Source organism: Trichosurus vulpecula, chromosome 2 (assembly GCF_011100635.1).
Source record: "Trichosurus vulpecula isolate mTriVul1 chromosome 2, mTriVul1.pri, whole genome shotgun sequence".
Lineage (NCBI taxonomy): Eukaryota > Metazoa > Chordata > Mammalia > Diprotodontia > Phalangeridae > Trichosurus > Trichosurus vulpecula.
Window position 1 is genome coordinate 98,648,193 of NC_050574.1, and position 15,021 is coordinate 98,663,213.

The following is a 15,021-nucleotide window of genomic DNA, read 5'->3' on the forward strand; positions in this document are numbered from 1 at the left end:
TTTATGAATGGGTGAAGCCTTCTACAAAAGTCCTGCTTCATTCCTTCATCATGACATGGAGTTGACCCTGGATTTTTTGAAGTTAATGCCAATGGAGTGCAAATTCTGGCAGGTTTCCCTTACTGGGAAGGCTTCTAATGTGGGCCAAGTGACAGACTTTATGACCTTGTCTGCTGTCTAAGTTTGTTACTGGCAGGTTAGCTGCTAGTAATGAATGTATATGCATGCAAAATATGCATATGTATATGTATACATACATATATACATACATATGCATATACTTATAACATGCATGCACACGTGTGTGTGTGTGTGAAATATTTGCAGTGGTTCTCCTTGAACCAGATAAAAATGTCGAATGTTACTTAAACCCTTGTAGCTTCCTCTCACTTCTAATCTGAGGGTGTGGGAAATCCCTAGATCTTAGGTTGTGTCCAATCCATCCTCCATTCAACTATCAAACTGATTTTCCTTAAAAGCTGGTTTGATCAAATCATCCTCTCCCACCATTGAATAAACTCCGTGACTTCAGGATCAAATATAAAATATTCTGTTTGGTGTTCAAAGCCCTTCATAACCTGGTCCCCTCCTACCTTGACAATTGTTATACCTCACTCCCCTCCATGTATTTTGCAATCCAGTAACACTATGCTCTTCACTGTTCCTTAAACAAGATGTTTCGTTTACCAACTTCATGAATTTTCACTGGCTATTTCTCTGGAATTCTCTACTTATCTCTGCCTCCTGACTTCCTGCTTTCCTTCAGGCCCCACACACCTGCTATAAGAAGCCTTTTATAATCCTTTTTAATCAGTGCCCTCCCTCTTAGGTTACTCCAGTTTATCATACTACACACACACACACACACACAGTTTGAGCATAGTTGTTTGCGTATTTTCTTGCCATTTGACTGAACTCCTTAAGAGCAGAGAAAATTATTTTGTTGTGGGTTTTTGTTTTGTTTTTGCCTTTCTTTTTATCTCCAGCACTTAGTACATAATAGGCACTTAATAAATAATTAATGATTGAATGACCATAGACATTAATTTAAACACTGACACTCTAAATGTGTGATTTTTGTACAATGACCAATATTTATATACTGTTGGAGAAATTGAACTTCAACCATCTTGACATTTTCATTAGAATTATATTTAGAGCTGGAAGTGGCCTCAGAGACCATCATATCCAACTCCCCTAATTTTATAGATGAGCAGACTGAGGCACACAGAGATTTAAGTGACTTGTACAAGGTGACTTTGCTAGTAATTATCTGAGGTGGGATTTAAACCCAGGTCTTTCTAACTCCCAAGTCTGTTGCCTTATGCGCTGTGCTATGCTTACTCTGGTTCTTACTGGAAGTGAAGCCAGAAAATATAAAACAGATGGAACTAAATGGAAACTTCACCTAGTAGAATAAATACCAATCAGAATAACAATAGTATATTTTACAGTATTGAACAAAAGACTAACAGTTTATATGTAGAAAGCAAACAGGCAAGAATTTCAAAGATACCTATGAATGGGGACACCATATTTCATGATATAAAGCAGCAAATGTTAAAACTATCTGATAGTAAATGAAAAGTAGATTAGTGGAATAAAATAGAAAAATGAAAACTAGACACCTCTATGTATACATGTGGAGTTAATTTTTAAATAAATTTATGATAATAAAAGATTGAGAAAAGAAATCTTTATTAGCAGTTTTGAGGTATTTAGATGTCAGTAGTGTGAATTTAGATCCACATCATATACTATATTCAGATGGACCTATGATTTCATCATTATCCCCTCTATCAGTGTAGATCAAAGCATCCACGTCTATCCAACCTGGGCAAAGTTATTTCCTTAAGCACAGATCTGAACATATGATTCCTCTACTCCACCACTCCTGTGACTTTTTATTGACTCTAGGATAAAATGGGAATTCTTCTGCCTGGGTTTTAAAGCCCTATATCACCTGGCCCCAACCTATCTTTCCAGCCTCATCAAGCATTACTCCCCTCCCATACTCTTCAGAAGAGTCCAGGTAAATTGGTCTTCTCTATATTGCTCACACATGGCACTCCATGTCCCATCTCTGTGCCTTTGCACTGGCTATCTCCATCCCTGGAATGTACTCCTTCCTTACTTATGCCTCATAGAGTCCCGCTCTCCTCTTAACGTGCAGCTCAGGCATCATGTTAGATTCATACATACTTCATACTCCCTTACCTACCCAAATGGTAGTGCCCTTCCTCTCATGCTATTTCTTATTTAACTAGTCTCTGTATTACACGCATTGTATTATGCTCGCTTTCTCTGTGTGTGTGTGTGGGGGGGGGTTATCTCCCTTATTACAATATAAGCTCACTGCAAGTAGGAATTGTTTCCTTCTTTGTACTTGTATCCTCAGCCTTGGCACATAGTAGGTATTTAATAAATACTTGTTAATTGATTGAACTCTTGTTCATTTCCTCCCATAAGTTCACCACAAGTGATCAACCTTAGGCGCTGGAGGCTTTCCTTGAGTTCTTCTGATATTGCAAGCATACCAATACAGCCCATAAATTGTCTACTAGTTATCCCTTTTTTTTCCCTTACCAGTAGAGCCTATATGCTCTGCATTGGTTATTCCTTTTTGTTGCCATAAGACCAGCCCGTTGTTCCTTCTTATTATACATTTTTTGATGAAATAAATGCTTTATTCCTCCATTATTCCATGTCTGTGATATATTACAACCTACCTGTGTCTTCCATGTTCTCAATTTCAGTATTTTGGAGACTATAGTATTCTGTGACTTACAGCCATAAAGTATCACCAGAACACTGTTGGTACCGAAAAAAGCAAACCTTTTTTCAGGGAGATGAGAATCATTAAAAGAACTTGGTAATTTGTTAAAAGCAACCCAATCAACTTTCTTCCTCTTATTCTAATTGTTGGCCCAGCTTGTCCATCTCTGTCCATGGTCTATGTTTTTGTGTTTTAATTTATTTTAAATCTGAGTTTATTAATAATTTCAGTTCTTTTGTTTTTCATTGCATTAATTATAGAAATATCAGAGATCACTTAGACCAACCTGTACTCAAACAGGAAGTCCCTTTGTACTGTCCCTCAACAAGTGACCATCCAGCCTCTGCTTGAGGACTTTCAGTAATGAGAAACCCTTTTTAAGCTTCCAGATTTTCCATCCAACTGTAGATCATAGTCTGGACAATAAGTATTCTTCATCCACTTGGTTTTTTTCCCTCTGTGATTAGGTCAGATTCTTTAGCGTGATCATCAGTCTCATTCAGGGGGCTCTGCAGTGTTCTAGAGTTGATGTAGTCAATATAATGTTATCTATAAACAGGAGCATCTGGAAGACCTTACCCGCTGTAGGAAGTACCTCTTTAGCTTGAATTTTGTGCTGGACCTTCTCCATGATAGTGACAAAAACCTTTAGCAAGGTCTCTCCATTTTATTGCTTGACATTAATTTGAGATGTGTATAGGTGACACCTTGTTGAAGTAGAGTCTTTAAGGCAGCATTTTTGTCTAGTCAGCTGACAACTGTGTTTAACTCCCAGGATTCTCTCCTGGATCCTCTTCTTTTTTCTCTCTATATTTTCTTACTTGGTGATCTTAACAGCTCTCATGGCTTCCATTATTATTTATCTAGATAATTATTACCAAATCTGTTTATCCCGTTCTGGTCAGAATGCATCATCTTTCCCTGCCCAAACCCTCCCTTCCCAACTTCCCTGTTTTTATTAAGGATACCATCATCCCTTGAACCTTAGAATTATCCTCAAAGCCTCATTCTTCCTCCATATATCTAATCTATTACCAAATCTTGTCATTTGTTTCTAACATCTCTCAAATATGATTCCTTCTCTACATTAACATAGCTACCACCCTAGTTTCAGCCCTTATCATTTCTTATTGGATAATTGCAGTATCCTTCTAAATAACTCTGCCTCAACTCTCCACTTCAAGCCTGTCTACCACACAGCTACCAAAGTGATTTTCCTGAAGCATGGAACTGATCATATCATATATATATATATATATATATATATATATATATATATATATATATATATATATATATATTCAGTAAAATCCAGTGGTTCCTTATTACTTCCAGTATTCAATACAGGTCTTTTTTTTTTTTTTTTGGCAGATCCTTTGTTTTGTCCCCTTCCTACTTTTCCAGTCTTCTTACATTCTGCTTCCCTTCATAAAGTCTATAGTATAGTGATACTGGTATTATTTGCTGTTCATCAAACATAACACACCATCTCTCATCTCTGTACCTTTGCCATTGGCTATTTCTCATGCCCAGAATGCTCTCCCTCCCAACTGCTAAATCTTAGAATCCCTGGTTTCTTTTAAGATTCAAGTCAAGCACCACCTCCTCCAGGAAACCTTTCTTGGGAAACCCCTAGCTATTAGTGCCATCTCCTCTAATGTCACCTTCCAACTATTCTGTAATCATATGTGCTGATTCATATTTTCTCATTTATTAGAATGTTAAGCTTCTTATGGGCATGACTGTTTTTCCTTTATTTTGTATCTCCAGCTTTTAGTATAGTATTTAGCACAGAATAAGTGCTTAATATATTCTTGTTGATTGATTGTATTTCTTATATCATCCAGGGGTGGGGAACCTGTGGCCTTGAGGCCACAGGCCTCCCCACCCCTGCATCAGTAGTGTGGTGAGAGAGATGTGATCTCCTGTGGAATAAAAACTTGACAGTTCCATTCTAATATCTTCATTAAGCCCTGGATATGTGTTTAGCTTATTTTCACAAACATTTTACATAGGTGGAAAAGATGTATGGGTCAGTAGTTATTAATTTTTTGTCACCTTTTTGGGGGTAGGGATAAAGTCTAAAAGTTTCCTCACACTCGTGGTATTTTCTCTTTGTTAAATCCTTTTTAGAATTGATACTTTAATGCCCTCAGAGTGTCTCAAACATGGACTTCTTTGTACTACGTCTGATTTAGGTTAGTTGCTATTTCCATTAGTAAGGGGTATCATGCTTTATTGAGATTATCAGGTTTATACTATTTTAAAAGTATATTTTTTTAAAGAATAATTGAGAGACCAGGTATTTCTTTGTTTTGTTCTGTAACTTAGAGGTTAATCAGAGAAGGGTAGAAAAGAAATATACATTGGTAATAGTGGTAGTAGAAGGGATAAGAATGGAAGGACAGAAGCTAGATTAGAGCAGAATTTATACTATGTATATGCTAAGAGAATATTTCAAGCAGATAGCATTTTTCAGCCCTTATTATTTTGAAGAATTTTTTATGTTCTATATTCTCAATGCCAAGTATTTCTCTTCTTAGTAGTAGACATGAACTTTCCTTTTCAGTAATTTCTGCAGAACCTGTAATGTTTCTCTAGATATTCGAATGGGAAAATGAACAATGCAATGACAATTTTAAGATATTTGATCTTTGTTTAATTTTTTGAGTATTATAATTCCTGAAAAAATTTATACACAAAATTATAAACTTTATTGATCTTTTGTTTTAGGTTTAGATATTTATATATCCTTTTATTTGTCTTTTCAGACTATGAGAAGACACAGAAATGAAGTAACAATTGAACTCCGTAAGGTAAGGAGTTTATGATTTTGTTACTCATGTGGTAATTTTCTTTTCTAATGTTAAAATTATATTTAATCTGAATTATAAGCTATGTTTTTTGAAAACTGATCTTTATTCTTCATTGTGCAGAACTCTTTCTGAAACTGTAATGTTATGAAATGAAAGCAGCAATGTATGCTTTTCTGAACCCTCAACATATCTGTAACAATATTATATTTGATTCAGCAAGGATTTATGTGTCTACTGTGTTCATATCTTTTTATTCTAGTTTTGTCCATTGTTTTGTTTTTATAGTTTTTGTTAATTATCTTTTTCTGCTGACTATCTAATAGAGAGGATTTCTGAAATTTATTTTCATCATAATGAAAGAAGATATATCAATTACTAGATAAGGAGACAAAATTTTTTAACCAGTTCTATTTAATAGTATTTTCTTATTGTTAATTAAAATATATGTTCTTTACCTCTCTCTGTATCTCTGGACTCCTTATTTAGAATTGTTTCATTCTCAACAATCCATTTTCATTTACCTTCTTGAAACTTCTCACTTTTAGAAGTAAAGACTAGATTTTGTCAAGCCTTTGGAAATTTGGAAATGGGAATTTGCAAAGTAAGTAATGTTGAGAATATGATGTAGGAGAAAATACTGGGCTTAGAGTCAGAAAATATGGATTTGCACCTTGGTTCTGACATTTACTGGCTTTACGACCATGAACAAGACATTTAATTTTTCTGAGCCTTAGTTTATTCCTCTGTAAAATAGGAATAATAGTATTTGCTCAGGTATCCTATTTCACAGGGTGTTTTAAGGAAAGTCCCTTGTCCTTTGTAAAAGTGCATATAAATATGAGTTATTGTTTATCACTATGTATACTGCTCCTAACAGATCTGTTATCTCTGGTTGATATGTTTACATTAATGGGCTCTTTGAGATTGACCAAACATTTATTTCCATTAGGTAGAATGGTTTTTCTATAATCCTGATAAATGAATAGAGAAGTCTCAAGAAACCAACTAAAACTAGACTGTAGTACTTGGTTTTATTGGTATCTCTTTATTAAACTTTTCTAAAGAGGTTACCTGAACATAAAGACTATATCTAGATGTCTCCGTGCCCCCCCCCCCAATTTTTTTTAAGTAAAACATGCTTTAAAATTCCATTTTAAATTTTTTTTTCTTTTTTCAAGTTTAAAGAAGCAAAATCTATGTATTTGTTCAGGTATTCTGGAGATATTGGCCTTTCGGTTGTTAATTTATTTTTTGATGAAATGTTTCAAATAATAACAGATTGTAGTTAGAAGATATAAGAAGAAATGTAAGAACTATTCTTGTTGCAATTGGGAAAATCATTTCAATTCAGTAGTGATGTGTATTGAATACTTTATGGCTAGTACTTCACTTCTGTTTTGAGTGGCAGTATTTATAACTTAGAATCCAATAACTATAAGAATTAAGTATTCTTTATTGTCCTTCAAAAGAAGAGAACCATGGAAAGAGGCAGTTTAATTGGCATTCATTTGGCAGTTGATAACATTACTTCATTATTAAGACTGTGGATTTAATTTACCCATAGAATTATCTTTGACTCTCAAAAATTTCATAGCTTTTTGCCTTACTGGTCTTTAGATAAAATTTGGTGCTCTAATACATAAGCTTCCTCATACCCTCATAATTTTCCATTCCTCTACCTTTTTGGTAGAGTCAGTAGATGTAGTGTCCTGTCTGAGGAACATCAAGGAGACCAATGTCACTGGATGGCAGAGTATGTAGAGGGGAGTAGTTGTTAGAAATCTGGAAAGTTGGGAAGGGACCAGGTTATGAAGGGCTTTGAAAGCAAAAAGATTTTATATTTGGTCTTGAAAGTGATAGGGAGCCACTGGAGTTTATTGAGTAGGGAGTGACTTGGTCAGACCTGCACTTTAGGAAAATTACTTTTGCCATTGAATGCAGTATGGTCTGGAATGAGGAGGGGCTTGTGGCTAGGAGAGAGCAGCCAGAGGCTATTATAGTAAAACAGGAATGAGGTGATGAAGAACTGCACCAGGGTGATAGTACTATCAGGTGAAAGAAGGAGGTATGTGTGAGAGATGTTACAAAAGTTAAATGAACATCTTGGTAACAGATTATATATTGGCAGTGAGAGACTGTAGAAAGTCAAGGATGACACATACGTTGCAGTCCTGGGTGCCTTGGAGGATGGTGATACCTTCAACAACAATAGGGCAGTTAGGAAGAGGAGAAGGTTTAGGGGGAAAGATAAGTAGTTCAGTTTTGTATATGCTGAGTTTAAGATGTCTACAGAACACGTAGTTCAAGATGTCTAATAGGCAAATGGAGCAGAGACTGGAAGTCAGTAAAGAAGTTAGGGCTGGATTAGTAGGTTTGAGAATCTTCAACATAGAGATGATAATTGAATTCATGGGTACTGATGACATCACCAAACAAAATAGGAAGGGGAAAGAGAATAATGCCCAGGAAAGAAACCTGTGGGACACATATGGTTAGTGAACATGACCTGGGTGAAGATCTAGCGCTAAGGAGTGGTCCATCAGATAGGAGAACCAGAAGACAGTAGTGTCATGAAAGCCTAGAGAGAAGAGAGTATCAGGAAGAAAAGAGTTTTAAAAACTACAAAGAGCTTCAAGAAGAATCAGGCTTGAGAAAGGGTCATTGAATTTGGTAACTAAAATTGGAATTGGGAAGCTAGGTGGTGCAGTGGATAGAGTGCCGGGCTTGGAGTCAGAAAGACTTATCTTCATGAGTTCATATTGGCTTCAGACACTTATTTGCTCTGTGACAGTGAACAAGTCCCTTAACCTTGTTTGCCTCAGTTTCCTCATCTGTAAAATGAGCTGGAGAAGGAAATGAAGTCACTCTAGTATCTTTGCCAAAAAAGCCCCAAGTGCGATCATGAAGAGTTGGAAACAACTGAAAAATGACACAGTTAAGAGATCATTGGTAACTTTGGAGAGAGTAGTTTTAGTTGAATGATGAGATTGGAAGACAGGCTATAAAGTTAATAAAAGAGGAAATGAATAGTACCTATCATAGGTGGCCTTTTCAAAGAGTTTAGCCACAAAAGACAGTAGAGATGTAGGACAGTAGAAGGAATGAATAGAGTTTTTGAGGATAAGGAAGGCATTTTTGTAAGCAGCAGAGAGGGAGCTAGTAAACTGGCAGAGATAAGAGATGGTGGGGGGATGATAGAGAGGGAACAATGTTTTGGAAAGGACAGGATGGAATGGACGCCTTATGAATGTGTAAGATTTTGCCTTGTCTTCATGAGACAGGTATGAAAGAGGAAATAGTAGGGTAAGACATTTGAATGATGTGAGATCAAGAGCAGGGAAGAAGGAGCTCTCAGCTAATGACCTCAGCCTTTTCAGTGAAATATGATCCCAGATTCTTACCTGAAGGGGGAGGGTCTGGAGGAGCCATGGGAGGTTTGGAAAGTGATAACAAAAGCAGTAAGTTCAAAATCTCAAATTTGAATCTGAAATTTTGCTACTTAGAAGTATAATAGGAAAATGCCAGCTCACCAGTTTAATGGTCTTGGCTAAAAATATTAACTGCAATTGAGGAATCTAAACCTGAGATGAGGCCAAGTAGAAATAATGAAAGATATCAGTTGTCTAAATATAGATTGACAGAATACTTGATTGTGGTGAAAAGAGGGAATGAGATTTTGGTATAGGACAAACTTCTGCTTTCTAGAACTGGTCATATTAAAATCCATAAGAAAAGGAACTATGTTCTATTTGCTCTTGAGTATTTAACAGGAATTAATTATCTCTCAGTGAATCACTGAAGTCACATTATCGTTAAATTAAACATTCCGATAGGAGAGGAGATTAACTATATAAATACAGCTAAATCTGAGTAAAGAAAAAATTAAAAAGAATTCCTTGAAAAAATATAGCAATTCCTACTTTTCTCTGTTTTACTCATTCCCTCTGCAAAATTAAGGTCCTTATCTTGCTTGTTCTACTCAGACCAAGGCAGTTTATGCAGTGAGGATATGATCTTGTTTATTTTATGCCTTTTTTAGCAATTCTGTAGTGGGAGATGTTTTGAAGCACCTTTATAAAAGTCTGCTAATGACTTAGTATAATTGCTTTTTTGGCTTCCCATGAAGTATGAAGTACATAGATAGCTTGTTGACAAAGTATCATGTAGCAGAAGACTTCTTGATAGTTATTTGTAGCTTTCTGCTTCTAAGCTACATTGTGGATGACACTTATTATCTACTGAGATCTGTCCTACTTCATTTCATTTTGTAGGGAGAGTTTTGGTGCAAGGGAGAAAAGGAGTAGCCTCTGAACACTGTTTTTAGAGATTTGGGAGGGTTTTTGCAGAGGTCATAGGGCAGAACAACCTGAATGAATATAATGTTTTGCCAAGCCTTCTTTGGAAAAGTTAGCCAGACTGAGAAACTACAGTGGCTGAGCTGCCACTGCCTACAGCAGTGAAGGATGAGTAACTTATTTTAAAACGTTTCCTGGTGACAATTGATTTGGTCTGATGCTGAGCAGCTGCAGCTGAAACTTTGATTAAACTGAGGAGATAAATGAGGTTGAAGGGGACAAGTGTTGGGTTAACCCTAACTTTTAAAAATGCTTCTTAGTGGGACGAATAATGCCATATCATCAACAACAGCAAAAAACCTTCACATTTATATCTACTACTTTTATTGGTACTCTAAGGCCAGTAGAACGATTTTGAGTGTCTCTACTGCTACTGGGAAATTCATCAAGAGAAAAGGAAAGTTTATACTTCCTTGGACAGATTTTTTTTTTTTAAGAGACCTGGGCCATCCAAATCAGAGGTGTCAAACTTGCCAGCACTAGATTAAAATGTAATTGAAAAATGTTTAACAAGATAAATAAAAATATAACACAAATAATGTTAATTAGTGGTTTTCTAAGTCAGTATATAGCTCTCAGGGATCTCTATTTGAGTTTGACACCACTGATCCAAATCATTTCCCAGAAGTCTTTCTAAATTATTGTTGATTAACTGTTAATGTTTCTTCTAGCAATAATACTTTTAGTCAAAATAATGATACATTTGGGCGGTTTTTATTATATACTTTATATACATTTTATTATACATTAAGCCCCTTTGTATAATTGATGTATATAATAATATATAATGATTCTAGGACTTGTAGCGTGATTTTATCATTTTAAATGACTATAGAGGTATGTCATATTTAATGACATATTTCTAGTCATAGCTGTGATTTATTAGATGCCAAGTCCTTGATTACAAATGAAACCCCAAATATATCATTGTTTTTATGGAAAATTAGGATCTGTCTTATGAAAATATGCTTTATGACAATTTTCAGGAACCTTTTGATGCACAAGTGAAGAGGGATGCACTTTTTAATGCCTTAGTAGAAGCCCAGGATAGATGTGTACCAAGCATAAAGAAGACCAGGTGCTCAAAACAAAGGGTGGGGGGGGGGGGGGGGGAGGGAGTAATAAACATTGACATTGATTATTGACAAGTTAAGACACTGATAGGAGAGAAAAGCTTCTTTCAAAAAATTACCCGGTCGAGGAAAATAAGAGGAAATCTACTAAATGTTGCAAATTAGGTGCAAACTAGATATTATGCAACCTAAAACATAATACAAGGATTATCTTGTAGGATGTTTTTAAGACTTCAAAAGAGTCACTTTTAGTAGTGACCTCGATGCAAAATGCGTACTCAAGAATATAAAGAAAATAGGATCAAAGGCTTTCAGAAGTAGAAGAAACTTCATATATATACCTCTTTAGACAGCCTATTCCACTTTAGGTTAGGAAGTTTTTCATTAAAAGGAAGCAAAAATATGCCTTTCTGTAACGTGCACTCATGCCTCACACTTCTTCCCTATTAGGTCCAAATAAGAGTCTCCTCCTTTTGCAAATACATGAGAACAGACATCATGTTCCTGCCTAAGTTTTTGATGAAGATTCCTAGTTCTTTAAAGATACTCTCTTGATTACATGGTCTCTTGGCCTCTTACCTTCTTGGTAAGCCAAATGCCCTTCCAAATGGGGTGCCCAGAATTGAAAATAGTTTACTAAGTGTTATATGGCCAGAGGAGAGTACAGTGGTGATATCTTTTCCTTCTTTCTGGGCATTATACATTTTATAATGCAGTCTAGGACAGTATTTTGACCACATATATCCTTTTACACAAATTGTGGTTTAGCTACACTTCTCTCCCATATTTGTGCACCAAATTTTCTGATCCCAACTGTATTATTTTACATTTAGCCAAGTTCATTGATTTGCCCCTATCATTATAACCTTGTTTTATGCCATATATAATCTTTTTTTTTTTTTTGGAAGGGGGAAGGCATGGCAATTAGGGTTAAGCGACTTGCCCAAGGTCACACAGCTAGTAAGTGTGTCAAGTAACTGAGGCTAGATTTCAGTTCAGGTCCTCCTGACTCCAGGGCCGGTGCTCTACTCACTGCGCCACCTAGCTGCCCCACGTATATATTCTTAATAAGCCCAGTACCTTTATTCAGTTTGTCATTTTAAAATGTTGACCCAAACAGGGCCAAGACCATTTCTCTTAGATCCCCACTAAAGAACTCAGGTTTGCTCATTCCACTAGTTGTTGAGTCACCTATTATCATCTTATCATTACATAGCCCAAATCTCTCCATCTTGTCTATAAGGATAGCATGAGAAACTTAAAGAACAATAGCATTTATAAAGCACTTTAAGGTTTGTAAAGAGCTTTAAATGAATTAACTCATTGGATCCTCACAACAACCCTGTTATTATTATCCCTGTTTTACAGATGAGGAAACTGAGGCACAGAGTAGTTATATGCCTTGTCCAGGGTTACACAGCTAGTAAATGGACGAGAGTGGATTTGAACTTGGAGCTTCCTGACTCCAAGTCCTACTCTTTCTCCACTGTGCCATGCAGCTACTTCATCCTTTGTCAAAATCTTGGCTCTTTTCTTTATAATTTAACTACTGTCCCCCAAACGAAGTTGTTCTTTTGGCAGGTCTTTTGTCTGATAAGAATGCTATTGCTTAGTGATTACCATTTTACCAGGTGTTCACAAACCAAATTATAAGCTTAACAATAAATAACCAAATGAATATACGAAATAAGAAGTAAAAATGTACTTGAAGTAGTCAGACCTGAGTTTTAGGCAGAACAGTTTTGACAGTTGAGTGTGGAAGATAGATTGGAGTGGGGAAAGACTTTAAGGCAAGGAGACTGAGCAGCAAGCTATTGTAATAGTGTAGGCATGGGGTGATCAGGGTCTGCAAGAAGTTGATGGCAGTATTAGAGGAGAGGGGCATATGAGAGATGTTAAGAAAAGGGAAACAATAGGAGTTGGCCATTGATGGACTGTCAGGATAAGAAAGTATCCATTGCCCATGCAGTTCATCGTAACCTGACTTGAGCTCATCAAGGACATATTCTTTACTTATTTTGGGTCTAGTCCAAACATTGTTCTCCTTGACAGAGAAAATACAACAAATTAGAAGTCAGGAAGCTCTACCTTCTCCCCTTTGTTGGTTGTCATCATTTTATTCACACAAAGAAGTGGTCCTATCCTTTCTTTTGTCCTTCACTTTTCCCCAGTATGCTCCCAAGTATCTTTATTGTGTTCCTTAGCTGTCCTCCTCTAGCGTTGGCTCTCAAGAGCTTTTAGCACTCTTGACATTCATTATCTATAAACTAAGTTTCCCCAGATACCTATACTAAGACTAGTCTTAGGGTCATTAGAACATAGAGTTAGAGCTTGAAGGGAACCTTAGAGATCATCTAATCTAACCCCCTCATTTTAGATGAGGAAACTCAGTGTAGGCAAATGACTCTCCAAGATCATGCAAGGTAGCAAATAAACAGATTCCAGATTCAAACCCAGGATCTCTGCCACTAAATCCAGTGTTCTTCCCAATGCAACATGCCACCTTATATTTAACATTTTCACTTAAGATTTGTAATAGGAAGTATCTTTCTAAATGTTCTGGTTTATAGTCAATTCCAGTGAGATACCATATGGAAGATTTCTTTTTTGAGCAGGTAGAAAAGTAGTTGATGGATGTTAGTGTAGGCAACTGCAAGGCAATGCATTTAGGGGAAATTGATTGAAACGCTATCATACTGGATGCTGTATAGAATGTTCCCCTTTGAGTTTTTTCTCATGGTTTATAAACAAGGAGTCAGGGAGAGAGAAACAAGGGGAAAAAAAAAACCTGTCTGTGTACATCCACCAAGCTAGATACCATAAAGAATTCCCACAGCTGAGAAAAGGAGAATTTCAAAGGATATAAAATCCAAAAAATGAACTACCAGTAGAACCCATGGCCTCAAATGTTTCTATAAAGGTACACATCATAACAAGCAAGGTAAACCCAGCAATGCTAATGCAAGGGGACAAATATGACTCAATATATTTCACTGAGACTTGGTAGGATGAGACTCATGAGAGGAATATGGCTCCAGAGGTATACATCTTATTCAAACAGACCAGAATAGATTAAAGGGGCAGACAATTGAGAGGAGAATAATATATATTAAAAAGATACATTGGGGCAGCTAGGTGGTGCAGTGAGTAGAGCACCGGCCCTGCAGTCAAGAGGACCTGAGTTCAAATTCGGCCTCAGACACTTGACACATTTACTAGCTGTGTGTCCTTGGCCAAGTCACTTAACCCCAATTGCCCTGCCGAAAAAAGAAGAAGATATATTGATATAAGGAGGTCCAGGAAGCTTGGTGGAAAATAAAGATCAGTGGAGTAATAATACCATTGAAGTGATTTATAGTCACAAGAGTAGTAGTTGAAGAGATTGAGAAAATGTTTAGATATACAAGTGGATAATGGACTTCTAATTTGCAAATCTGAGGTGTACCTTCTTAATTTTTTGAGATTGATATTAGGTAAAAAGAGAACCATTTACCACCGTTAAAGACAGAATAATTGGTTGGATGGACCATAGATTTATAATTAGCCCCAGTACAGCAATTTTTATTTAACTTTTTTTAATGGTATATGTGCTAAGCAGCTAAAAGTTAGTTTCTCATAGAATATATTTGGAAAGTAGCCAGTATTACAGTCAATGCAGTGTTGTGCCTAAGGTGTATTTGGACTTAATAGCTATAAACAGTCTGCAAGATGCTTTAACATTAAAGTATTTATTTCAGAACAATGCATTTGATGAATATTTTCTAAATAAAGCAGTGTGAAGTGATATAAGAAGAAACTGTTAGTGTGCAATGACCAGGGTATATTATAAGTGTCAGTGTTTAAAGATGTTTGCTTACACATGGATTAAAATAGAGCTAATCTGGATAACCCAGGAGGGTTTTATAGCTTTTTTCCTAAACAATTTAAATTTTCAGTTTTTCACTTGCTTAAAATAGCAACATAAACAATTTCTCAAGTAAATATTTCTATTAAAACTAAAT

The 15,021-nt window shown here is 36.0% G+C and overlaps 1 protein-coding gene across 2 annotated transcripts in view; it reads left to right on the plus strand.

Moving 5' to 3' along the window:
- Positions 1–15,021, plus strand: part of KPNA3 (karyopherin subunit alpha 3) — a 119,581-nt gene that overhangs the window by 62,779 nt on the left and 41,781 nt on the right. The window contains exon 2 of one of the 2 annotated variants that reach the window (XM_036744725.1): positions 5,548–5,592. The exons of the other annotated variant lie outside the window; for it this stretch is intronic. Within the exon in view, the coding sequence (XP_036600620.1) occupies positions 5,548–5,592 (45 nt within the window). The remainder of the gene's footprint in view (positions 1–5,547; positions 5,593–15,021) is intronic. 2 annotated transcript variants of the gene reach the window in all.